This window comes from Peromyscus leucopus, chromosome 17, assembly GCF_004664715.2.
Source record: "Peromyscus leucopus breed LL Stock chromosome 17, UCI_PerLeu_2.1, whole genome shotgun sequence".
NCBI classification, from domain to species: Eukaryota; Metazoa; Chordata; class Mammalia; order Rodentia; family Cricetidae; genus Peromyscus; species Peromyscus leucopus.
The window spans coordinates 20,464,205-20,490,206 of NC_051077.1; the positions used below are offsets into that span (position 1 = coordinate 20,464,205).

Here is a 26,002-nt window from a genome sequence, read left to right on the forward strand (position 1 = left end):
AAAGAAAGACAGAAAAAGAAAAAAAATGTTAAAAGGTTTTCTACTCTTGCAGATGCCCGGAGTTAGCACCCATTTTAGGCAATGCCACCCAACTCCAGCTCCAGGAGATCCAACACCCTCTTCTGATCTCCCTTAGGCCCTGCACACAGGGGACAGAGACATAAATATAAACAAATCCTTTTTTTAAAAAAAAATTATTTTATCTTTCTGATGCAGACAAGAAAGGGTCCGAGATTTTGGAGCCTCGCAGCTAAATTAGTGCTAAGAGTAGACATGAACTCAATCACTATCTAGCGCCTGTTCTCGGAGTGCATTGAAATGTCGAGGAAAAAGCCCAAGAAGCTTCCCAATTCCAAGTGCAGAGAAGGGGGTCCAAGGAGGCGAGGCCCGGATTCCCAGAGGGCGGGAGCGGGAAGGATGCTGGCTGGCCCCGCCCCCGAGAGAGAGGGGGCGGGGGGTGGAGCCCTCGGAACCGTTTCTCCGCCGAGCCGCGCGAGGGCGCTGCCCGTCTCCTCGCGCGCCCAGCCCGGCGGCGGCGCCGCCCCCCCCCGTCTTGTTTCCCCCGGCGGAAATGCCGGGGCGATGACGGAAACCCGGAGGGAGGGAAGAGACAGAGCGAGAGAGCCCGGGCCAGAGCGCGGAGAGGCCTGCGGGCAGCGGGCGGGTGCCGTCGGGCCGGAGCCTCCCCCGAGCCGCGCCGCGCTCCGCGCTCCGAGCCGAGAGCCCTCCGCCGCGCCCCGGGGCGCGTGGCCCGGGCCGGGCGGGCGGGGCGGGAGCTCCCGGAGGAGGCCGCGGCCCGCAGCTGCCCGCTGGGCTTGGGCGGGGCGCGGGCTGCGCGCTCCGCGGCGGCTCGGTGGTCCCGCCGGGGGCCGGCGGCGGGGGAGGCGGCGGCGGGGACGCTCGGCACGCCGCCATGGACGACAAGGCGTTCACCAAGGAGCTGGACCAGTGGGTGGAGCAGCTGAACGAGTGTAAGCAGCTGAACGAGAACCAAGTGCGGACGCTGTGCGAGAAGGTAGGCGGCCCCGCGGCGGCGGCGGCGGAGGAGGAGGAGGAGGCGGAGGAGGAGGAGGAGACGGAGCCCCCCCCCCAGGGCGCCTGGACGGGGGGGAGCGGGTGCGGGGACCACCCCTCCCCCCGGAGAGCAGGCATCTGCAGATCCCCCCTCCGCCCCCCAAATCCACGGACAACTCTCCTGAAAGTCGTTAACACGGAGACTTGGTTAGCGTGGGATTGTTCGCGGGTGAACGGGGGGGTGGGAGGTTGGCGGGGGGCTCCGTCGCACACCACGGGGTGCACGAAAGCTTTTGTTTGCAGGCTAGGGGGCGTGATGGCAGGCGGACCTGAATCCAGCCCCGGCCGGCTTGGGTGGAGGCAGGTGGTGGTGGCGGTGGTGGCGGTGGTGGCGGTGGCTGGTCTGGGTGCTGAGCGGCTCTTGGGAGAGGGATGGTTTCTTTTTCAGGAAGAAGGCGGCAGGTGTTGAGTTTGGAAACCGGGTTTCCTGGCACCAAGATAACTGGGAGGTGTCCTGTTTATAAGGCGCCCCGTGACAGAAAGTTACTTCCATTTTTACCGCCTGTGCCCGCCTCCCCCTCCCCTCCCAATCCCCGGTAGCGTGCAGGTGATCGATTGATTTGGTAGTTCTTGATCGTGTTTTCTTACCTTTCAGAAATCCGCATCCATTGATGTATTAACCGCTGGGATTTTTAAAGTCTTATTTTTTCATTCCCCCTTTATATTACGGACTAAATTCCTTCCCTGTATTTTCCTGTTAAAAAGTCCCACGAAAGAGTAAAGGAGTTAGTTATTTCAAGCTGTAATCTATATTTTTCTTAGAAGCCGGGATACTGCCAAAGGATTTTGTCTGTCTGTCTGTCTTGTAAGCACTCTCCTCTTAAGGGTGGGGTGTAATAGCCCATGGTGTGTTTTTCAGGAGTTCGGTGTTGTCCAAGGCCTTTCTATATTGAATAACTACTTAGCACAAGAGACTTTCTTTCTTCAAATACAACTGTGAAGAAAATGGTGTTTCCGCCAGTGAAACTGTTTGCCTCTAGCCTCAGTGAAATTTTATTTTTCTTGTGTGATAACCTGTAATTTCCTACGTCCTCAAAATTAACCCTTTAGATGATCTCTCTCAAGCTCGAGCATCACTGAACTGTCCAGTTTGGAAATTGGCTGAGTCAGTCGGCCTTTTTGTAATCGAGACATCCAAAACTGGAGGTGCAAACCAAGAGCCGGCTGAGTCAGTCCAGTGTGTGCCTATGACGTTCTGATAATTTTAGGGTACGTCCTTGCAGAAGGTTGTCCCGCTGCCGGGAAGTATCACGCTTGAGTCTTAAATTTTCAGGAAGCTTTCTGGATCTGTTAAAAAAGATTTTTTTTTTCTTTTTTAACTTCGGCGTCTCAATAAACTGGATTACCAGTTCGTAGCCCCATCCGTGGGGTTTCCTTTGCATATCTGCGCTCATTCACAGAGTGTCACCCATCACTTGGTCCTCTGACCCACAGATGGAGTTGCTGGTGGGAAAAATAGTTGACTTCAGAGCCCTCCTGCAGCATCTCTGCGGTGTGTGTGTGTGTTAGTTCCCAGTTCCCATTTTGTAATAGGTTTAAATATTTAATTTTTAATTATATGTCTGTGTGCTAAGTGGTGATGCCTGAGGAAGCCAGAGGCGTCAAACCCCTGGAACTGGCTGGTGATGAGCTGCCTGATGGTGTCCTGGGAACTCACCGAATTCTGGTCCTCTGTAAGAACAGTCCAGGTTCTTAGCTGCTGAGCCATCTGGCCATCCCGTTTTTAAGTTCAGCCTATCAGAATTCAGCTCTGCTCCACAGCTTGCTGGCTTCCGGTTCCTGAACTTCTCATGCCTTATCTGAGGCAGGGATGACACTTAACAATCTTGTGGATGGAAGCTATCAAGAGGCTCCTCAGACAGTCCTGACAGGAAGAGAGCGCTCAGGGAACGCCAAGAGAGTGGGAGAGGATGCCTAAGTTTCCCATCTCCTTTCAGATGTCGCTCCCCTGGCTTTGGGAAAGATGTGATAATATATGTTAATGAGGCGTCTGGTGATTGGACTTCAAAGGAGATTTTGTGTCTAGTGGCCCTAACCAAAACTTGGTGTGTTTCTCTTTATCTTCAGCACACAAATTAGCGGGGTTTACAGCAATGTTGTAAACTAAGCGGCTTTACTTCCCAGTTGGTCTCGTGAATACTCTACCCTTCCAGAGCAAGAATGCCATAATGTAGGAAGGATGTAGCAGAAGTCAAACATTATACAGATCACCTGTGTTTAATTTCTCGGGCTAGTTTTTTAGGCTTGTCGTTTTTAATTTCCTTTTCCTGTATGTGTGTATGCATGATGTGTTTGTGAGTGCCCAAGGCGGGATGGGGGTTGTCAGGGAACAACTTTGTAGAGAAGGGCCTCTCCTTACACTTTATATGAGTTCTGGGGATCAAATTGGAGTCTTGGGTTTGGGCATCACACACCTTTACCTGCTGAGCAATTTCTCGGATTAAAAGTTAGTAAGTTTTTATAAAGAGCGGGTCTCAGTATGTAGTCCTGCTGCCCTGGGACTCTTACGTAGATCCGGCTGACCTCAAACTCTGCCTGCCCCTGCCTCCTGGGTGCTGGGAATAAAGGTGTGCACCACCATGCTTAGCCCATCAAGTATTTTAATGATGTGCATTTTAGATGTTTTGTAGAAAGTGACATTGTAAGCTGTTTTCCCCTAGAAATTAAATTCCTGTCCAAATTCAGCTTGTCTGAAACTGAAGCAGCTGAAGTCGAGATCAGAGTGGTCCTGTAAAGCCCGTAGAGGCCTGTACTGGGAAGGTGGTGCTAAGACTCCTCATAGTGGCCAGTGGGGGGGGCACAGAAGACACACGTCTGCCCCTGAAGTTCATTTCTGCCGCTGTGTCTCTGAGACGACAGAGTCGCCGTGCTCACCTAGGGTAGCAGTCCAGGCTGTGACGCTAACTGGACTCTGCTGTGGACACACATACTGCTTCTGGACGGCAGTGTGCACAGCACTTTTAAAGATGGCGTGCCGGGCAGCTGCTCTGCTCTGTCCAGAACGTTCTGTGACTAGAACTATATTTAACTCTCGTCTTGGGAAGAGGAAAAAAAATATTTTTGACCCGTTAAGCTTTATTTTATAACTGAAGAATGTTTGGGATGATAGTGGGGGGGGGGGCTGCTTCCTGTGTTAAAATCCTTCATCAGAAAACCTGAGGCGAGTGTAGAAATACGTGGAAGTTCAGTGGGGCTGGAGAAGTGGCCCCGCCGTTAAAGGCTGGGCTCACAACCCAAACCATAAGAAGTCCATGTAAATTCTCTATTGAATTGATGTTCTGTTTCATGGCTTGGCTTCAAAGCCTTGACATAAGCAGACATTGAAGATTTAAGTCGACAATGGGAAAGAGCATACACTTGACTTGTGAAGCCGAATTGTGTCACCAAAGGTTAGATCCTCGTGGACATAGACTATGTGAATTGAGATGATTGGTTACTCTGCATACAACTCTAAACAAAAATAAAAGTGGTTTTAACTGGGTGTGGTGCTCACACCTTTAATTCCAGCACTCTGGAGGCAGAGGTCAGCTTGGTCTCTGTAATGAGTTCCGAGACAGCCAGGCTACATGAAACCAACCCTGCCTCCCAACCAATAAAACCAAGGTGGTTTTAAGTGCTAAAACCCCTGAGTGGCTACATAGTGAAACCGTCTCAAGAAACAAAAAAGACAAACAGAAAGACGTAACTGGTATGTTCATTTTACTTCGGTTTTTTCCTGGGGTCAGGGTCTCTCTACGTAGCTCTGGCTGGCCTGAAACTTGCTGTGGTTGACCTCAGACTTTGAGGACTCCACCTGCTTCTGCCTCCCTGAGCACAGAGAGGACAGTGTGAGACACTGTGCCCTGTGGTAAATTTAGTTCAAAGTTTTATTTGAACAGGGTCTGAACTGCAGGGATGTAGAAAATGTTTCTGACTGTACCAAAGAATGGCATGGTCACCACGGACTATGAAGTTAAGCTCCAGTGTGCTGACTGAGCAGATCAGCATTTTCCAGCCCATCTAAGCCACTGTCCTTAAACTGGCAGGTGAAGAAATTCACATGAGACCAGCACAGACCAGTGCCTAGAAAGTGGACTTTGTAAAATCAGGTGATTGCTTGACTTTCTTTGTGATGTGTAAAATATATCTAAGTAGATAACAATATTTACATTATAAAATTTATTTTCATTGAATAGTTTTATATGCAGCGTGTAACCTTTGTTTAAATCTTCCCTTAGTTTTTGTCGTTTGTTTTGGGTTGGTTTTGTAGTACCAGCTATCCAACAGACTGATTGCCCATTATTGAGACAGTCTGATGGGCTTGGTAAATGAAACCAAATACCAGAAAGAGAATGATGTTAGAATCACAAGAAATTCACCTCTCTGTTGAGGAAATTTTAGTTGTTTTGAATTGATTTTCTTTTACATTCTTAAGTAAGTGTAATGAAATATAAACCTAGTCTAGGTAGTTGAAAGTAACTTAAATGAGGGCTGGAGAGATGGCTCAACGGTTAAGAGCACTGACTGCTCTTGCAGAGACCGGGGTTTATTCCCAAAACCCACGTGTCAACTTATAACTGTAGCTCCAGTCCCAGGGGATCCAGTGCCCTTTTCTGGGTACCAGACACATGTGGTGCATAGACATGCAGGCAAAACACCCATAAACATAAAGTAACAAATCTTGAAAAAAATTGTTTCAAGTAACTTATATGAAAACACCCTTTTTTTTCTTGTATTGTTATTAGCGATCAAATGTTACCTTTCCCTAACATTACTTTTCAAGTCTGTTGGTGTTGGTGGTCATACTAACCCTAGGAAGGAGGTCTGTAAATATAGATTGCTTACTTTCTAGGAAGGGAAAGCTTGAGGTTGGACTTGGTTTGTATCTTTTGTAATTTATAATAATCTCTCATCCCTGTTTTTTTAATATTCTACAAATTTATTTGGATGTAGGGGCTGTGTGTGTGTGTGTGTGTGTGTGTGTGTGTGTGTGTAAGACCCAAATATGGTGGCTCACAGCAGCCGCTAACTGTAACTGTAGTTCCAAAGGAAGGCTCTGACGCCCTCTTCTGGCCTCCTAGGCACCTACATTCACATGCACATACCCCCCCACACACACACACACACACAAGTTTTTTTTTTTTTTTTAAGTTTAGTAAAATTACTTAGCACTCTCCACTTTTGATACGAGCTGTAACATTCAGTAATGTACAGGAAGGATTCTGAGAACTCCCTAAAAGTTGTTACAGTCACAATTATAATTTTTTTTTGCTGTAACTGGAAAAGATATAAATTAGGACTAGTCAAGATAGAAGAGAGATGTAGGGCAGAGTCCAAAAGGGCCTGGTATTTAGAACCTGTTGCACAAATCCTAATTGGTCTTATAATAAAAACCCAGAGTCAGATGTCAGGGTGAAAGCTGAAAGATCAGAGAAGCAGAGCAGCCACAGCCACAGCCACCACCTCTTACCTCACCAACTCCTCAGCCTGAGAGAGAGAGTTCCTGTCTCCTCCCGCCTTGTATTCCTTTCACTGCCCAGCCATATCACTTCCTGTCTCAACCTTCCTAGTGCTGGGATTAAAGGTGTGTTTAACCACTGTCTGGCTCTGTTTCTCTTTTAGACTGGGTTAATCTTGTGTAGCCCAGTGTGGACTTGAACTCACAGACATCCAGACCCTGCCTCCAGAATGCTATTATTAAAGGTGTGTGCCACCACTGCCTGGCCTCTATGTTTAATCTAGTGGCTAGTTCTCTCCTCTGATCTTCAGGCAAATTTGATTTGTTCAAAATATCACCACAAGAACCCTCCTTTCCTGCACTCACCCAGAGCCCTCAAGTCACTTTGTTAGCCTTTGCCTGTCAGAGTCCCCAGGTAGGGACACAAAGCACTCATACATGTAAAATAAAGTAAACAAATCTTTTTTTTTTTTTTTAAAAAAACATAGCCTGAGGCTGGGGTCCCTGCACTTGAGGTAAAGTCAGGACGGTTGAGGATCAAGAGTTGAACGTTGGCTTAGGCTCCCTGTCCAAGGGAGAGGAGAGAGAGGAAGGCAGTGAGGGCGGAAGAGGGAGAAGGAGGACTCTTGAACGGTGCCTGCCTTTCAGTCCTTCAGTGTGGCAGCTGGGATGGCTTCATCCTCATAACCACATTCGTTCGTCATCCCTGACGGTGCATCTGCTTTTTTAAGTGATCTCAGTCAGGGTATTCGTGTTGCTGAGTTCCCAGCTGTGCATTTAGAGTCGCCAGTGGCAGTAACCTATTCCAGTAGTTGAATTTTATTTCTAGCTACTTTTCTTTTTATTTTTCTACCCCCGCCCCCGGTATCATCATTGTTCACTTTTGAAATCTGCGTGTTTGCATGTACGTCTCTATGTATGTATGCATGTTCAAGTGTGTGAGTGTGGGCAGGTGTGCATAAGCCACATGCTTGTGGAGGTCACAGTACAATCCCAAGTGTAGTCCTTACTCAGCCTTGTTTATACCGGGTTAGGCCCCGCAGCTTTGGGGAATCCACCTCCCATCCTGCTGTAGGAGCCTGCTGCTCTCAGGTGATGCGCTGCAAGTCTAGCTTTGCATGGGCTCTAGCACTCCGCACCTAGGCCATTCGTTATGCTTGAGGTTCCCCAGCCTTCGCTGGCTGTTGAATAGCTAGTTCTATGAAATGTCTTATTTGCTGGGAGACAGGTCACGTGTTGCAGAGTGAATGTTGGTGATGTAACAGCGCTCACATTTGCCTGAGGCACACTTCAGTGCTGGTGACTACGTGGTGAGCATAGCTGAACTTGAAAAACACAGTGGTGGTTTGTGAACTTGATAACAGTTGTGCATTGACCATTCACAGGCTTTAAAGAAGTGACATCTTTTGTCATTAATCATGATAAAAACATGGTTTGTCACATGATTGACAGACGCGTAGTAAAAATGTGTATTTGAATTGCTCACAGAATGCTGATAGCACTGGGAGATGGTTCAGTGGGCAAAGTACTTGTCATGAGGACCTGAGTTTGGACCCCCAACACCCATGTAAAAAGCCAGACACGGGGAGCTGGAGATAGACTCTTAGGGGCTTGTCTGGCTAGCCAGTCTAGCCTGATAGGAGGGCTCCGGGTTCTGAGAGTCCTTGTCTGAGAAACTAACATAGAGAACACCTGATGTCAATCTCTGGCTTCCACACTCACCTGGCTCATCCAAAAATACTGTAGTAACTGTACACACACACACACACACACACACACACACACACACACACACACACGGGAGTACTTATATAGTGTGTATGCACTTGAATGTGTGCCACAGTAAGTGTTTGGGGGAGTCGGAGAACCGTGTGGGTCCCAGGACTAGAACTCAGGTCATCCAATTTTACCCATCTGTTACCCACTGGCCCTCCCTAGTAACCGACATTCAAACCATGTTGTTGAAGGCCTAATGTTAACCATGGATATGGAAATACATGTGTTAAAATTGTGCCCAGTGAGCCGGACATGGTGGTTCACACTTTTAGTCCTACCTAGCACTTGGGAGGCAGAATGTGGGCATGTACATCCATGCCTTGCTATAAATGTATTTGTATGTGATAATTTAAGTCTTGGTCTCTGTCCATATGGAATGGAGGAGTATTTGTGGTATTTTGTTTACATTAAAGCAGGACCAGAGGTTTAACATCCTAAAACATTTTACATTTATCTTGGTCTGTGTACATAGCCATAACTTGCTTTTTAATGAGTATATGATTTTATTCTTAGTATGCCTTCAGAGCTTACCCTTGCTTGGCATGTAGACAGTTGATGATGTTTAACTCAAAGGGTTAATTTCCTTGTTTTAAAGGAGGGGAGGGTTGGGCCAAAGCTGAATTGGTAGAGTGTTTACCCAGCATGCACCTGGCCCCGGGTTCAGTCTCCAGCACCTCATGTTGGAGGCAGAAGGATCAGAAGTTTAAGGTTATTCTCAACTATAATGAGTTGGAACCTAACCTGTCTTTTAATAAATACCAAACCCCCAAAAGAAGAAATGCTAAGTCATGCAGTTAAGCCTATTAATGGTGAAGAAAGAGAGGCACTGTGCTAACATTAACTTCAAAGTTTTCGCTTGTGCTGGTCTTGATGTGTAGCCAAGGCTGGCTGAGAGCTCCAGATCCTGCTGCTTCAGCCTCCTGGGTGCTGGGCAAAGCAGGTGTGTGCTACCATATTAGCAGCCTTGTGGGATTTTTTAAATTGTTTTTTAGATTGGTTTTATTTTTACGTGTGAGTGTTGTGCCTGTATGTATGTCTGTACTACATGTGTGTTTAGTCCCTGTAGAGGTCACAAAAGGCCGTTGGATCCCCTGGAACTGGAGATACAGATGGTTGTGAATCACCATGTAGGTGTTGGGAAGTGACCCCAGGTCCCCACTGATCCATCTCTTTAGTGCTGCTGTAGACTGTTAGAACATCATATAAGACTGTTTGGGGGGTTGCCTGTTCCGCGTTTTGCTTTCTGTGAATTTGCCTAGAGTTAGAGATGTACACTGTAGCAGCTCATTCATGTGTAGAGGGGAAGCATCATAGCCTTCCGGTAATGTTATGGCAGTGGGCCACCTGTTGGCAGAGGGGGTGTGACAGACTTGAATACGCGGTAGACCCAAGACTATTTCTTAAATGGTAGAAAAAGGCAGTGAATGGCTGGCATATTGGATAGAGTGTTTGCAGTAGTAGTTCTGGCTACCAAGTCATATCTCTACCAACTGTGGTCTTTTTGGTTTTTGGAGACAGGGTTTGTCTGACTGGCTGGCTGTCCTAGAGCTTGCTCTGTAGCCCAGGCTGACGTCAAACTCAAGAGATCCGCCTGACTATGCTTCCCGAGTGCTGGGATTAAAGGCGTGCGCCGCCGCCGCCACCGCCGCCACCACCTGGCCCCAACTGTGGTCTTAAACCACAGCTTTAAATTTAGTCTTATCTGTGTCCCAGAAATAATCAACTTTCTGTTGCTACATCATAGTAAAAACTGGAGAATTACATTCTTAGAACTGCTGATGACTTTTTGTGCATACGTTAGGAGTCCATGCATAATTCTCAGGTGTTTGTACTATAATTCTGCAGTGTTTTTACTAGATTGAATAACTGCATCAGTCTAAGACTGCCTACCTGACTTGTTAAGTTAGAATAAACCCTCAGTTAACGGTGTGCACGTGCACTAACCCTCACAAGTACTTTCATTAGTGTGGTAATGAGAACATATTTTATTACACAACTAAGAATCAGCCCTCAGAGCAATTCAGTTGGGGGAAGAAGAAAAAACAAAACCGGTTGTTTTTACTTTATACATGGGAAAGACAGGAGTTGATGCTTTAGAGACGCAGGCCCCTGGATACCTCATCCAGCAGGTGTGAAGACCTTAGGTCATGCATACATTAGCCCTGGGAAGAGAGCTGTTGCTTCCTTTCTAACTAATCACAGGCCAGTAGAGGGAAAGAATCGGCTCCACTGTCCGCAGCTCCCGGGGAGCCCCTGGCCTCATCTCAGCAGCTTTTGTTGGAAGATTTGAATGAAAAGAATCTTGCAGAAATAAGAGGCTAGCTCTCTCCAGTCAGAATCAGCCTAAAAAATTTAGAGCACTGTACACAGATCACTGCTGATGGAATAGAGTTGTCACTGCTTAGAGCTACTTCAAAATAAAAGGATGAGGTAGGGATGTGGCTCAGTGGGAGACCACGTGTCTGGCATATTCAATAACTGGGCTCTTTGGATCCTTGGCCAGCAAGAGGGGAAGCAGTTGGGTGTCTCCAACTGGCTTAGGTCAGACTGAGGGTACAGTAACTTGGTTTACAGTGGTTTTCAACTGTTAACCTCCATTGATTGATTGGGTGGAAGGTGCATGCCGCAGCATGACAGCCACGTAGAGGTGGGGACAACTTTCAGAGGTCAGCTCTCTCCTTCCTTCCACTGTGTGATCAGGGGATCGAATCATCATCGGGCTTGGAGGCAAGTGCTTCAGCCCGCCGAGGCATGGCTCGAGCTCCCAGTTTTAGTCTTACTGCAGTTTTGTCTTTCCAGTCAGGATCATCCTAAGTCAATACTGTGGATCACTGCTGTAGGATACTGAGTTGCTAGAGAGAAGTGTGGAGTTAATAGTCTTTAGAGAAAATGGAACCCTGTGAGCCAGGCAGCCCTGGGCAAGTGGAGGAAGGGGCTCAGAAAGGAGTGTGAGGTCGTCCTTTGCTAAAAGTGAGTTGGAATGTAGCTGGCAGTGATCTTACTAATCACTTCCTAGTCTAGTTCTAGTTGACAGTTGGGTCGCAGGAGTGGGTAGCTCTTCAAAGGCCTCTGTTGATTACTTTTCTCATTCTTACTGCACTCTGCTAGGCTGCTTCCTGTGCTTAGCATGCACCAGTGCTTGGGCTTTGTCTGCCCGACTAGCTGTGAGCACTGCAGTCTGTGGTGGGCAGCAGCAGTTTGTTTGACGGCAGGCTGCTTTTTCTGGCTGTAGAAAGTACTCTAGTTCCCGTCCGGTCTGATGCCGCCTTGCAGCATATTTACCAATGGTTTTGTTTTGTTTTTAAGCTTTTTTTTTATTACACAGATGATCACATGGTTTTGTGACTTGACTTTTTCACTCATATATCAAACACGAATTAAAAATTATTATTATTATTAAAAATTAGTGTTCCAGGGAGAGATGGCTCAGCGGTTAAGAGCACTAACTGTTCTTCCAGAGGACCTGAGTTCAATTCCCAGCAACCACAACTCACAACCATCTGTAATGAGATCTGGTGCCCTCCTCTGGCCTGCAGGGATACGTGCAGACAGAACACTGTATACAGAATAAATAAATCTAAAAAAAAAAATTAGTGTTCCATTGTCTGGACAGACTATGCTTATTTTCGTAAGTGTCTAGAAGAGAAGTTCCCTTTTCCAATAGTGTAGTGTTAACTAGTGGTTAGTTTGTCAAATACAACAGAAAGCCCAAAGCAGTAGAGGTTTAAATGGAGTAGGAGTTGGTTCTTTCTATGACTGAAAATCCCAGGATTGAAGGATGTTTTGGACCATGATCACGTTAAGCGCTTGTTTTACCAGTGAGCTGCACATCAAACCCCAAGAGTCAGGCTTTTACTCCTGAAAACATACAGAACTGGCAGTGTAGCTCAGTAGGTAGAGTGCTTGCCTAGCATGCACAAAGCCCTGGGTTCAGTCTACAACACTGTATAAATACAGAACATGAGGTACATGTTTATAACCCAAGCATTTAGGAGGTAGAGGCAGGAAGATCATCTGTTACATAGCAATTTTTAGGCTAACTTTGGCTGCATGAGACCCCCATCTGAAAAAAACCAATCTGAATTTTAAAACTTTGAACAAATAGAACTTATGTTATGAATGCAAAAATAACCGAAAATTACTGGTATTTATCACATCAGTAAGGCAGTAGATGATAATGGGGGTCACGGCCAGGTGAGTACTTACACTGTAACTTGAAAGAGCTTCCTGGGGCTGGAGGGATGGCTGCTCCCAATTGTGAGAGCCAGAGTTAGTTCAGATTGTGGCATCCATGCTACAGGCTCAGAGTCACGGACACCTGTCATTAGCTCTGCGGGAGCTGACCATGTCTGCAGGCCTCTAGGCACACACGTTCATATACACTCACACAGACAAAAGGAATAGGAATACATGCTTTTAAAAAGGAAAGCACTTCTTTGGCAAAGGCAGGCTACTAAAACCCTCCTCCAAAGTCTCCTAGCTGGGGTGGTAATCCGAACACTTGGGGAGGTTAGGCAGAACCAGCTCCATCAAGTTTAGGTCAGCCTGGACCACGTGGGTCATTGTTTTGAGGTAGGATTTAACTAAGGAAAGGGTCTCCTCACTAAAACCAAGGCTGCTCTGGAACACATTGAGTGAGTGCTCTGTTGGGCACACGCTGAGTAGATTATGGAGGAAGAGAAATGGTGTCATCTCTGGATGGAAGATCCAGGAGAGTTTGCGAGTATTGAACTAGACCTAAACAGTAACAAATTAACCCTAATCAAGCTTAATGAGATACTAAGAAATATTGGCTGGGGTGTGGCTCATTGGTAGATTGAGTACTTTTTAGTGTGTGTGAGACTCTGGGTTGGGTCTTTAGCAACACAACACACACACACACACACACACACACACACACACACACGAAAGGAACTTAAAACATGAAAGCATTAGACTCGACTTTAAAAATCCTAGCATTGTGTCAACTAAAAATTACCATGGACTATAGTCGCCCATTGCTTGAATGCTTAGGTTATGTTCTGAGAAGTTCATCATTAGGCAGTTTTACCATAGGAATGAGAAATGCAGATATGCAAGGCTGCTGTGGGCAGAATTCAGAATACTGTTTTACACAGTTTTTTAAAGTACCACAGGAATAACCTAACAAAAAAGCACATGAACAGTTATTTATATTACAGCCACAGTGTATATGAAATTGCATGCGCTATACTTTCTATACATCTGGTCACACAGTAGGTTTGATTTTTGTACCAGCATTACTTCAGAACATAAGTCACACATTAACCGTGTTAGAACAGCTCTGACACTGTCATCCCTGTAGTATAAGTTGGCCATGACGTCATTAGGACGGTAGTGACTCTATCTAGCAGCAGCAGCAACATAAGTCAGTAGAAGCCATCATGAAACTTGGGAAAATGAATCTGAGCAAGTAGTGAGTTACATATTTGTTATGGAAATAAATGTTTTTGTAGCAGGAATCTTAAAAGTTCTTATTAATAAAAACAAACCTGGAGCCAGGTACTGGGGTGAATGCTGGAAGATCAGAGAAGCAGAGCAAGCCACAGCTAACCTCACCTCCCCAATTCCTCAGCTGATCCTGTTTCCTCAGACTGGAAGCCTCTGTGTCCTCATCCGAATGGATCTCAGCTGAACAGCTTCTCAAAAGCCTGAAAGCTTAACCGACTCTAGTTCCTGATTTTCTCGCCTTATATACCTTTCTGCTTCCTGCCATCACTTCCTGGGATTAAAGGCGTGTGTCACCATGCCTGGCTGTTTCTAGTGTGGCTTTGAACTCACAGAGATCCAGGTGGATCTCTGCCTCCGGAATGCTAGGATTAAAGGTGTGAGGGCCACCATTTTCTGGCCTCTATGTCTGTCTAGCGGCTGTTCTGTTCTCTGACCCCATTAAGGTGCACAATATATTGGGGGACACTATCACCACAGGTTTTTGTTTAGTTTAGTTTGGGGTTTTTTTAGGAATGGCTTGTTGGTTTTTCGAGACAGGGTTTCTCTGTGTAACTGCCCTGGCTGTCCTGGAACTCACCTTGTAGACCAGGCTAGCCTCGAACTCAAGGAGATCCACCTGCATCTGCCTCTGGAGTGATGGGATTAAAGGTGTGCATCACCACTGCCCGACTGGTTTAGGGCTTTTTGAGATAAGTCTTACTGCGTACGTATGGCTGGCTAGAGCTGGCTGTTTAGACCTGGCTAGCCTAGAACACATACATGTGGCTCCCACACAAAAGTGGAGCTTTTTGTTACCCTCAGCTTTGTTTCTGAGTCTGTCTGATCCTCCACTGTCCTGAGTGCTTAAGAGCCTTAGTCTGCTTTCTACCTGTCTCTTCTGGACATGAGGTTAAGTGGTCATGCATCATATGACCATTTGTTTCTGGCTTCTTTGACTTAAAGCATAGTATTGTCAAAATCATAGCACATACCAGTGCGGTTTTGTTTTTGTTGTTAATTTTTTGTTTTTGTTTTTTTTTTATAATGAATCTTTTTTTTAAAGGTTTATTTATTATATATACAGTGTTCTTTCTGCATGTGTGCCTGCCCGCCAGAAGAGGGCACAGATCTCATTACAGATGGTTGTGAGCCACCATGTGGTTGCTGGGAATTGAACTCAGGACCTCTGGAAGAACAGCCACTGCCCTTAACCTCTGAGCCATCTCTCCAGCCCGTTGTTGTTGTTGTTGTTGTTGTTTTGTGGTTGGTTATTGCTCTCAATCTGGTTGGGTATGCTATGTTATATCAATTCATGACTTAATGTGCATTTGAGTACTTTGTACTTTTTTGCCTGTTAACCCCTGCTGTACCTCCAGAGGACCCGAGTTCAGTTCCCAGTGCTCGTGTCTGGCACCTCACAACTACCTGTAACTCCAGCTCCAAGGGATCTGATGCCTCTTCTGGTTTCCAGACACAAATAAATAAAAGTAAAAATCTTTTGAGCAAAAGAATAATGTCGCATGGTAAGTGAGACACTTTAATTTTGATTCCTGCCAGCACAACGTCGGGTCCGAGTCGGCGGCGTCCTTGTAGACGTGTCATTGCCGGTCTTTGCTGTTGTAGCCGTGAGTGGGGGGGTCTCTTTGTGGGGGTGTGTAGCTCTGCCTGTCCTGGAACTCACTCTGTAGCCCAGGCTGGCCTCGAACTCACAGAGATCCGCCTGCCGCTGCCTCCCGAGTGCTGGGATTAGAGGCGAGCCCCACCACTACCCGGCTGGGTTATTTTATTTTTATAAGGCATACTTCCAAGTGATTTTCCTGATTTTCTTCAGTAAGTAAGAAATGCTGTTAAATGTGTAACTGAATCTTTTTAATTGTTGGTTTTCCTTTTCCAACAGGCTAAGGAAATTTTAACAAAAGAATCAAATGTACAAGAGGTTCGCTGTCCTGTTACTGTCTGTGGAGATGTGCATGGCCAATTCCATGACCTTATGGAACTCTTCAGAATTGGTGGAAAATCACCAGATACAAACTATCTATTCATGGGTGACTACGTAGACAGAGGTTATTATTCTGTGGAGACTGTGACTCTTCTTGTAGCATTAAAGGTATGAGTAAGCATTAAAGGAGTAGCTTCAAAGTAGGCCAAAGGCAAGGATGTTAGTGTTTCGTGTGTCCTCTGTTTAATTTCGGGTCTGTTCAACTGAAATAATAGTTGGCTTGACATCTTTTAAAGAGAGATAAAAATCAGTGCATTAAACTAGCATCACTTCAGATAAATGTGTAACTCATTTGGGTCATCCATAACTGAACTCCGGGAATTATATTTGATTTAAGTACTTACTACCCTTCAGGTGGAATCATTAAGCGAGTCTGTTGTTCATGCCATGAAAAGTCCATTGTTCTTGACTTCCTGTTCTCCCTGCCCTGCACTCAGCGCTTCCCACTTGAGCCCCGGGAAGCTGATCCTTTCCCCCGCCTGCTTGTTCTGCCAGATGAAATCTCCTTTAGCTCCTCTGTGTTCTGTCTTGTGTTGCTCTGTTCCCAAAGTCTTCGTTAATTCCTTCATCAGTAGAGTAGTCGAACTCATTAAACTCTGTGGCTCTCCTCTGTAGTCTGCTCTTAATTTACCTGCTTGTAGATCATAGCAAATCTTCTCACCACAGAGAATATTTTTATTCATTGCTCTAGACTTTGCACTTCTTTCTTTATCAAGTTCCACACAAGATTACTCCAGCCACTTCCTCCATGTGCCTCCTGCCCAGACTCAACCAATGCCCGGGAGTTTTGGATTTCAGAGAATTTACATGTTCACAATGAGATGGGTGTCTATAGTAGGGACCCAGTCTAAGCATAAAATCCATTTGTTTCATTTATGTCCTTAAATTTAACAGTTAGTTTACAGATAGACAGAAGAACTATTGAAAGAAGTGAATTTGAGGTTAGAACTAACAATACTGTGAGACAGCACCGTACCACAAGTTTCTTTTCCTTTCTTCCAGGTGCGCTATCCAGAGCGCATTACAATATTGCGAGGAAATCATGAAAGCCGGCAGATCACCCAAGTGTACGGCTTTTACGATGAATGTCTACGAAAGTATGGAAATGCCAACGTCTGGAAATACTTTACAGATCTTTTTGATTATCTTCCACTTACAGCTTTAGTAGATGGACAGGTGTGTATGTGTATAACTGTGTCTTACAGAAGGAGGTTAAACGTGGGGAAATATTTACTATTGGGAACTCGGGATCTGTACTTACAAGTTATGTTTAAGTTTCTGACTCTTTTTGTTTGTTTAAAATGGTGCTGAGGGTTGAACCTGGGGGCCCAGTGTCTGGTGAATGCTAGGCAAGTGCCCTGCCACTGAGCCACATCCCCGTGCTTTGGTTAGTCTGGTTTTTGGGGGTGGGTAGGGAGGGCATATGCGTGTTTTGGAGGTGGTCTCACTAAGCTGCCCAGGCTCAGACTCACCGAGCCCAGCATAGCTTGATAGTGTAATTCTCTTGCCTTAGGCTCCAAGTTGCTGGGACACCAAGCCCTGCTTTCCCTGGCCTGGAAGTCTTCTGGCCAAAGAAGATATGTGCCAGTGTTAGGCTAGTGTAAATAAATGCCTGTCTTTGGGTGTATATAGGAATTAGTAACACAAGATGTTTTTGGAAATTGTGTCCATATTACACTGTCTCCCAGTTCTCATTAGTAACTTCATTCCTGTGTATTTCCACTGTGACTACAAGTATCATATTGTGTAACTTGTTTATCAAAGGGTACTCTGTTTCCACCGTATTGAGGCATACGTAAGACATTATACAGGTTTCCTGTTTCAGTGTTTAGAGGCTTCATGGTGAGTTGATTCAAATCCATATATAAAACATACAGTAAGACCCTGCAGTTTTAAATGATAAGAGCCCAGTGCCCTTGAAGGTGTAATAGATACTCTTTGGCTTGCTGGTTTGAATAAATTTGATAACAATCTACATTTTCCCAGCCGTGATTTTGGATACTGCAATAATTAAAATAATCCTTGGCCTATACTTGCTAACTTTAATGAAAGCCTAAATTTGTAAGGTGTTAAATTTTAATTAAAATTTAAATTTTTCAAGCAAGTCTTTATTAGCCTTTAAGTAATGAACAAACTATTTTAGAAAGATAGTGTTAATAGTAGTGATAGTGTGTCTGATTTTGAAATTTGGAATATACATTGGTACAGCTCCTAATGTATTTCTCACACCAGCCAGCATTCCCCAGACTCCTCGGTCTTTGCCAGCACACACACCCCATGTGACAGGTCATCGTTTATGAAGTGGTATCACTGGAAGACATGAACACCTCAGAAGTCCAGTAGAAAAACAAATAGCTATACAGAGTCAGAGTCCTGGAAGCGGGTGACAAGCTTAGGAGATATATTTTCTTATATATATGATGGATTTATATATATAATGATGGATTTTTTTTAATTTTACACTAACTGTACTTCATTAGGGAGAGGGCTGGATACAGTCATGTAGACCTATAACCCTAGCATCCAAGAGCTTCAGGCAGAATTGATGAATTCTAAGCCAGCCTGGGCTACATACATAGCATGACCCTGTCAATCAATAAATAAGAAACTGTTCACTAAAATTTTCATTATTCTCTTTGATTCAGCTTTCAGAGGGTAGTCCTGAGAAAAGTTTCTAAACACACTTGTCAGTTTATGTCCCAGCAGTTCACTGCCTATAGTAAAAGGAACTGCAGACTACTGGGGAGGTGGCCCAGTGGGTAAACATTTTCTTCTTAATTTATAGACAGATAAAGTACTTGTTTTGCAAGCACGTAGACTGGAGCTCAGATCCCAGCACCCAGGGAGGGCACGGTGCCCACCTGTGACCTCTCTCCCAGTGATGGCATTCCCAGAGCGAGCTGCCTAGCCAAATAAGCAGGCTCTGGCTTCAAGTACCTGCCCCAGTAATGGAGAGTGAGGAAGGAAGACATGCAGTACCCACCTTGGGTCTTGCACATACGTGTGCACCCACTAACATGTAGACCTGCATATGTGTGCATACTGCATATAGTAAACAGGAAGAGGGGTGTGCAGGAGAGATGACTGAGTGAATACAGCATAAGGAGAGACAAACTCCCCAAAGTTGTCCCTCCCCTCTATTAGATGTGCCCCTACACACATCACACACACACACACACATCAAAAGTAATTGAAGATGACAGACTGTATAGAAAATAACCTGCCAATGTGGTAATGTACTCAGGAAAACCAAAAACCCATTGTAATCAGTGGCAGGAGTCAGTAGGATGCTGATGTTTGATAGAAACACGGTTTTATACATCAGGAGTACTGGGCAGAAAACAGTGACTGATGAGGAGGGTGAAGATCATATTTATCAACAGCACTGAATAAAACGCCTGTGGGGTGAGGCGGCTGCACTGCTCAGTGGTAGAGCATGCAGAAGGCCCCCACACCCCCAGGACCACAAGTGAAGCAAAGAAAGCCCCTGCACCCCAGTACTGTAGAGGCTGCTGCTGCTGGTGGTGATCTGACTCTGCTTTGCACTGCAGTTAACAAGTTTTTCAGTTTTTTCTGTTTTTTTGGGCAGCAGGCGCAGGGTGCTGGGAGGGGAGCTGTCAGGGCTAACATTTATAACCACTACTTACTCTTCATTAATTTAGCAGCTATAAAAATATATATATTTCTTCTCCATTTATAAACAGATATTCTGCCTCCATGGTGGCCTCTCTCCATCCATAGATACACTGGATCATATAAGAGCCCTGGATCGTTTACAAGAAGTTCCACATGAGGTAAATTTGGCGGTTTTGTTTTAACAAAAAAATATAATCACATGTGGTAAGGCTAAGCATAACTGTTAATAATTCATAATGCATATCTGTTCTCCTTGACCAGGGCCCAATGTGTGATCTCTTATGGTCAGATCCAGATGACCGTGGCGGATGGGGTATTTCACCACGTGGTGCTGGCTACACCTTTGGACAGGATATTTCCGAAACATTTAACCATGCCAACGGTCTCACACTGGTGTCTCGCGCTCACCAGCTTGTAATGGAAGTATGTACTTTTCCTGCAGAATTACCTTTAATCTCATGGTGTGTGCATCTATAGTAAGGCTTCATGACTTGGGATGTAGGAAATATATCATTACCAAATGAAGGAGGAATCTGAATTTACTTTTGGAAGTAAGGAAGCTGCTACCTTCCCAGAGCAAAGTTATCATTCAGTTTTTAAATTGAGACATAAAAGTTGTGAAAATAGTACCATGGTTTTTTTTTTTATATTCTTTGCTCAAATTCCTAAAGTGTAAGTATCTTAAGCATATGTATCTGCTCTCCTCCTTTCTCCTCTCCCCCCACGCTTTACTCTCTCCTCATCTGTTTGAACAGCCCTGACAAATGCTCCTTACCCCCAAATCTCCAGGTACATTTTGCTAAAGCCATTATCTATTGTATTAAGTATTTCAGTCAGAACGTTTCCATTGGTATACTCCTACCTAACAAAGTTTAACTTTTGCAGTGTATATAACAGTCCAGGTTACAAGTAATTGTTCAGATTTTATGTGCTCTTGATGTTTTGAAATGACCAAAGTTTTGTTTTATAAGAAATAGCTTTCTAAATCTGGGCATGTTGGGTGCTTGCATTCCCAATATTTAGGAGGCCAAAGCAGGGGGTCATAAGTTTCAGGCCAGCCTAGGATATATAAGGAGACACTCTTAAATAAAGTCCCCTTGGTAGGGGCTGGTGGTTCAGCAGTTAAGGGCACAATCTGCTCTTTCAGAGAGAGACTCCTCAGTAGAGACTTAGCTAATGTTCCTTATGGTTATGGAGTTATCCCATGCATGCTTGAGATGCAGACTGTAGAGTGATGTGTCCTTAGTGCTTTGTATCCAGGAGGTTGAAGACTGTCCCACTGCTGCTCATAGTGACTGGTCACTTAGTTGCAAGCAGCTCCCGTTGTATTGTCACTACTAAAGAGATAAAAGAGAACATAGTCCCTCTAAACCAGCAAGGAATGCCTTTAAGAGGGTGGAAACAAACTTCACCAGCCCAGAACAGGCAAGGAGTGGTGTAGGAGCGTGAATAAGAACACGTCCATGGAGTGACATTAAACCTGATTATAATTGTATAATCATAAATGTCAATGGTGACTGGATATATTTTTTTAATGTAATGACTAAGACTTTTGCTTTCCTAAAAGTCAGAGACTCCCAAATTAGAAGATAATCAAATTTCAGTTATCATTTGACACAAAACTAAAATATACTTAACATCACAAATTAAAGGATGAAAATGGTATGTTGTGAACCAAATAGATAATTACCAAACACAGCCTGTTAGGTGAGTGAGAGGTTCTGGTGTAGGTGACCTTTAGAGATTATCAAAGTCATTGCTGATGAGCATTGGCTCAGCTCTCCAGGAGAGCTTACTCAAGTGCGGTTTGCCTAATACTACCTTCAAGATGGATATAGCAAACTTTGGAAGCCAGGTACTTTCTATCCTGTCTCAGCACTTGGGAGGCTAGGGCAATTGTAAATTTGAGACCACTGTAACCTAAATAGCAAGATTCTTTCTCAAAAAAGAACAAAAGAAAACCAAGCCGGGCTGTGGTGGCGCACGCCTTTAATCCCAGCACTTGGGAGGCAGAGCCAGGCGGATCTCTGAGTTCGAGGCCAGCCTGGGCTACAGAGTTAGTTCCAGGAAAGGCGCAAAGCTACACAGAGAAACCCTGTCCCAAAAAAAAAAAAAAAAAATGCACGCACACACGCACTATAAATAAATAGCACTTGGCAGAGTTTATGAGGGAAAATGGGAAGATTACCATCTTGGTCTGAGAAGTTCAGTGTAGCCCTAAGCCATGATCCTAAGTATAGGTTAAGAAAAGTTCCATGGTTACTGAGAAGTAGAATAGTAATCGTGGACCTAAGAGTTGTACAGTATTCTTAGCAGGTGCATAACCTGTTAGATCATAGAAGTAACTTGACTACATAGCCAAGGAAGTACTTAGGTTCTGAGCTCTGAGTCAAGATTGAACTTGGTAATGAAACAATGACCTCCTTACTGTTGCAGGGTTATAATTGGTGCCATGATCGGAATGTGGTTACCATTTTTAGTGCACCCAATTACTGCTACCGCTGTGGAAACCAGGCTGCTATCATGGAATTAGATGACACTTTAAAATATTCTTTGTAAGTAACATTACATTGTCATTGTATGTCGTCACTTTTAGAGGGGAAAGTAACTATTGAACAACAGAGTTGGGGGCTGGAGAGATGGCTCAGCGGCTCAGAGCACTTGCTAAAGTCATGAGGACTGGAGGTCAGGTCCCACAAATACCTGTAACTCCAGCTCCAAGGGGTCGAGCACCCTCTTCTCTATAGATACGTGTACATGTGTGCACATACACTGAGTCCTATACACATATGCTCACATGAATAAAAATCGTTTCAGAATGAAAAACACTAGAGAGTTCCGTTTATGAGATGATAGAACATGGAATGTGTAAACCCTCTTCCCCAAACATTTAACTTGAGAATTGTTTTCGTTTGATGTGCTCTACATGCAACCACGGCCTCATACATGCCAGTTCATTGCTGTGCCATTGAGCTACATGCCCAGCCCAGAAAAATATGATTTACACGTTATTGACATTTTCCCAAGAGCTTACAGGTAATGGGAAAACATTTAACCTTTTAACTTAAGAGACCTTAAGCCAGGCATGGTAGTGCACATATTTGATCCTAGCACGCAGGAGGCAGTTTTAGACCAGTCTGGTCTAAGTAGTGAATTCCAGGACAGCCAGGACTACAAATACCCTCAGAAAAACAAATTAACAAGAACCCAGACAGAGAAACCTGACCATTATAACTATTAGAGACTTGCATTCCTCTCCTTACCCCCCACCCCCATTACTCTAACAGAAACTACTCCAGGGGATGGGGGAGATAGTTTGGTGGTTAAGAGGACAGGCTGCCCTTGAGAGGATGCAAGTTTAATTCCCAGCATCTCCATGGCAGCTCACAACCATCTGTAATTCCAGTTCTAAAAGATCCCTCTTTGAGCACTGGCACTCATAGCACAAAATTAAAACATCTTAAAAAGTTTAAAGTAGCCGGGCGGTGGTGGCGCACGCCTTTAATCCCAGCACTCAGGAGGCAGAGGCAGGCAGATCTCTGTGAGTTCGAGGCCAGCCTGGTCTACAAAGTGAGTTCCAGGAAAGCCACAGAGCTACACAGGGAAACCCTGTTGCTGTGGATATTGTTCTATATAAATAAAACACTGATGGCCAGTGACCAGGCAGGAAGTAGGTGGGACAAGGAGAGAGGAGAATTCTGGAAAGCGGAAGGCTGAGGAGGGAGACACTGCAGCCACCGCCAGGACAAGCAGCATGTAGAGACTCTGGTAAGCCACCAGCCACGTGGCAAGGTATAGACTTATAAAAATGGGTTAATTTAAGATAAAAGAACAGTTAGCAAGAAGCCTGCCACGGCCATACAGTTTATAAGTGATATAAGCGTCTGAGTGATTATTTTATAAGTGGATTGTGGGACTGCGGGGCTTGGGGAACCTGAAGAGAAGCCTTCCAGCAACACCCTGTCTCGAGAAAAAAAGTTTAAAGTAATAAAACTTGTACTACTGGAGGATGGGGCCCCGTAGGTCCCTATTTACCTAGCATACATGAAGCCCTGGGTTCAAGCCCAGCACTATGTAAACTGGCCATGGTGATGCAGATCTATAATACCAGTATTCAGGGTTCAAGGCTAATCTGGGATACAGGACACCTTATTTCAAAAAACCAAAAAAAAAAAAAAAAATGTAAATAAATAAAACATTTGCTGTGCATGCTAACACATGCTTGCCTAAGATCCTAGCACTTACGAGGTAGAGGAAGGGAGACCAGGCCTTACTGTGACTTTGGGGCTACTCTAGGCTACATAAAACCTTGTCTCAACAGCAACAAAAATTGAAAGTAAAATACTCCCCTGACAGTTGTGAAGTCTGTGTGTCTGCCTATGGTTAGTTACATCCTTTCAGGACTGCTTGGAGAAGAAAAATACAAGTGGGGTTGATCTCAAGACCACAGAGTTGGTTCAGAATATGAAAATGAACCAGAAAAAGTAAATAACCGGTGGTTTTAACAGACAGAAAAAGCACTTGATAAAATTCAATGTTCTTTAAAGTAAGTCAGCAAACTTCACAGAGGAAGCTTGCTGTGCCTGAAGACAGGTACACTCACCCCGGTTTAACATGATGAAGAGGATCCTAAGGCCCTTCAAATGATAATAGTGTCACGAGGCTTTTCCACCGTGTTGTCTAAATTTTCCCCATAGCTCTGTGCAGTGAAGCGATTGATCACCTGTAGTGAGGTGTTCAGGGTCATTCCAGCCACGTGGAAGGCAGTAGTAGCAGGAGACAAAAAGGAGGGCTTTGTCTATTCAGTGTCTTCCTGGCTCACTTGCTGACTCATTTCCTTTGTCATTTAGTCTTCAGTTTGACCCAGCACCTCGTCGTGGAGAGCCTCATGTGACCCGGCGTACCCCAGACTACTTCCTATAACTTCCTCCCCAGGACCTTTCTTTGTATGTGGAAGTATACCTGGCTTTTTAAAATATATATATATATTTAAAAACAAGTTATCTATGTGTTTCTGTAACAAATTGTGATATGTCTTGACATTATAAACTACATCATGGACCAAATGTGCCATACTAATGATGAGCGTTTAGCACACTTTGAGACTGAACTTATTACACTGTGTTCTAGATCAGTCTGCCTGCTGTGTTGTAGGAACCATTCTTCTTGGCTGGTTAAGCAAAAGGGGTCACTGACTGCTTCATCTCCTCTGTGCTTGGAAATTTAGTTACAGTGTTTAACTGGCATGGATTAATAGAGTCGGAGTTTTATTTTTATGATTTCACAGCTGACTTCCACTAATTCATTACCCTTTATTTTATTGAAATGTATAACTAACTGAAGAAGAGATTCTTGGGAGTATGTTGTCATAACATTAAAGAGATTTCCTTTCATTTGATCTAAATTAGTGTTTGATGTTGATCTGCATATTTCTGTATATTTGTCCTGACAGTGCTTGCATCCTGTTTGGTGTACTGAAAAAATAAACTTTGCAATGTAAACAAGAATATTCTAACTGTGATACGTATTTAATGGAAGCATTGCCATTTTAAAACTTGATACAAATACCTAAGACTGTGGTTGGTTGGTTTTCATTTCCTTTTGGCTTTTGAGGTGATCTGGTATAGTCTAGATGACCCTGACCCCTTGGTTCTCCTGCCTCTACCTCCCAAGTGCTAGGACTAGGTGTGGGGCACCTTGCCAAGTCACAAATCTCTGGTGTGTAATGAAAATAAGCAGCTATACTGACAGAATTTATATGGTGAGTTTAGGGGCTGGGGATTAACTCTGGTAGGGTGCTCCAGGCCTTAGATTCAATTCCAGGTTATGTGTGCATGCGCGCGCGCGCGCACACACTCACACACGTGCATAAACACACACACACACACACACACACGTTTATAGTTTACATTTAGAAGCAGAACAAAGTCAAATATTTGCTGATAACTTTTAGACCATTAAAAAGCCAATTTTTACATTTCTAAACATTTCACTGAGTGGTTTGTGTTCATAATTTTTAAGTACAAAATTTGGATTGTCTGCTTTAATAACTCTAGACTAAACAAGAAACTTTAAAGGCCAAGATGGGTTGTCTCCTTTGACCTAGAAATAGGAATAAATTGATCTGAGTTTAGTAGTGATACTATTCCAAGGTCATAAATACCAACTCTAGAGTGATTATAAGACAGACACCAGGCTGGGCGGTGGTGGCGCATGCCTTTAATCCCAGAACTCGGGAGGCAGAGCCAGGTGGATCACTGTGAGTTCAAGGCCAGCCTGGGCTACAGAGTGAGTTCCAGGAAAGGCTCAAAGCTACACAGAGAAACCCTGTCTTGAAAAACAAAAAAAAAAAAAAAAAAAAAAAAAAAAAGACACCAAAAGCAAAGACTTGGGTAGTTTGGAAATTGAAAGATAAGAAATATGGGGGCTGGAATGTAGCTCAGTAGAGTTTGCCAGGCATAAAGAAACCCCAGGTTCAATCCTACTGCTTTATAAACTGGGTGCAGGAGCTTAGGCCTGTAATCCCAGCACTTAGGATGGGGGCCAGGAGGATGAGGAGAATTCAAGGTCACCCAGGGCTACATGACACCCTGTCACCAAATATTAAAGATTAAGACAGACTCTAAGGGTAT

The 26,002-nt window shown here is 44.5% G+C and overlaps 1 protein-coding gene across 1 annotated transcript; it reads left to right on the plus strand.

Moving 5' to 3' along the window:
- Window positions 1-614: 614 nt before the first annotated feature.
- Ppp2cb (protein phosphatase 2 catalytic subunit beta) lies at window positions 615-24,877 on the plus strand. Its single transcript, XM_028877189.2, has 7 exons — window positions 615-1,015; window positions 15,633-15,842; window positions 16,737-16,910; window positions 19,439-19,528; window positions 19,632-19,793; window positions 21,807-21,925; window positions 24,221-24,877. Exons 1-7 carry the CDS (start codon window positions 914-916, stop codon window positions 24,291-24,293), a joined length of 930 nt encoding a protein of 309 aa, XP_028733022.1. The 5' UTR covers window positions 615-913; the 3' UTR covers window positions 24,294-24,877.
- Window positions 24,878-26,002: the final 1,125 nt, after the last annotated feature.

What these genes read in the sequence shown, in the direction of transcription:
- Ppp2cb (XM_028877189.2), top strand. Translation starts at nt 914, where the DNA reads ATGGACGACAAGGCGTTCACCAAGGAGCTGGACCAGTGGGTGGAGCAG. An exon ending in CTCTTCTTGTAGCATTAAAG is followed by an intron (nt 15,843 to 16,736) that starts GTATGAGTAAGC and finishes CCTTTCTTCCAG; the next exon opens with GTGCGCTATCCAGAGCGCAT. An exon ending in CAGCTTTAGTAGATGGACAG is followed by an intron (nt 16,911 to 19,438) that starts GTGTGTATGTGT and finishes ATTTATAAACAG; the next exon opens with ATATTCTGCCTCCATGGTGG.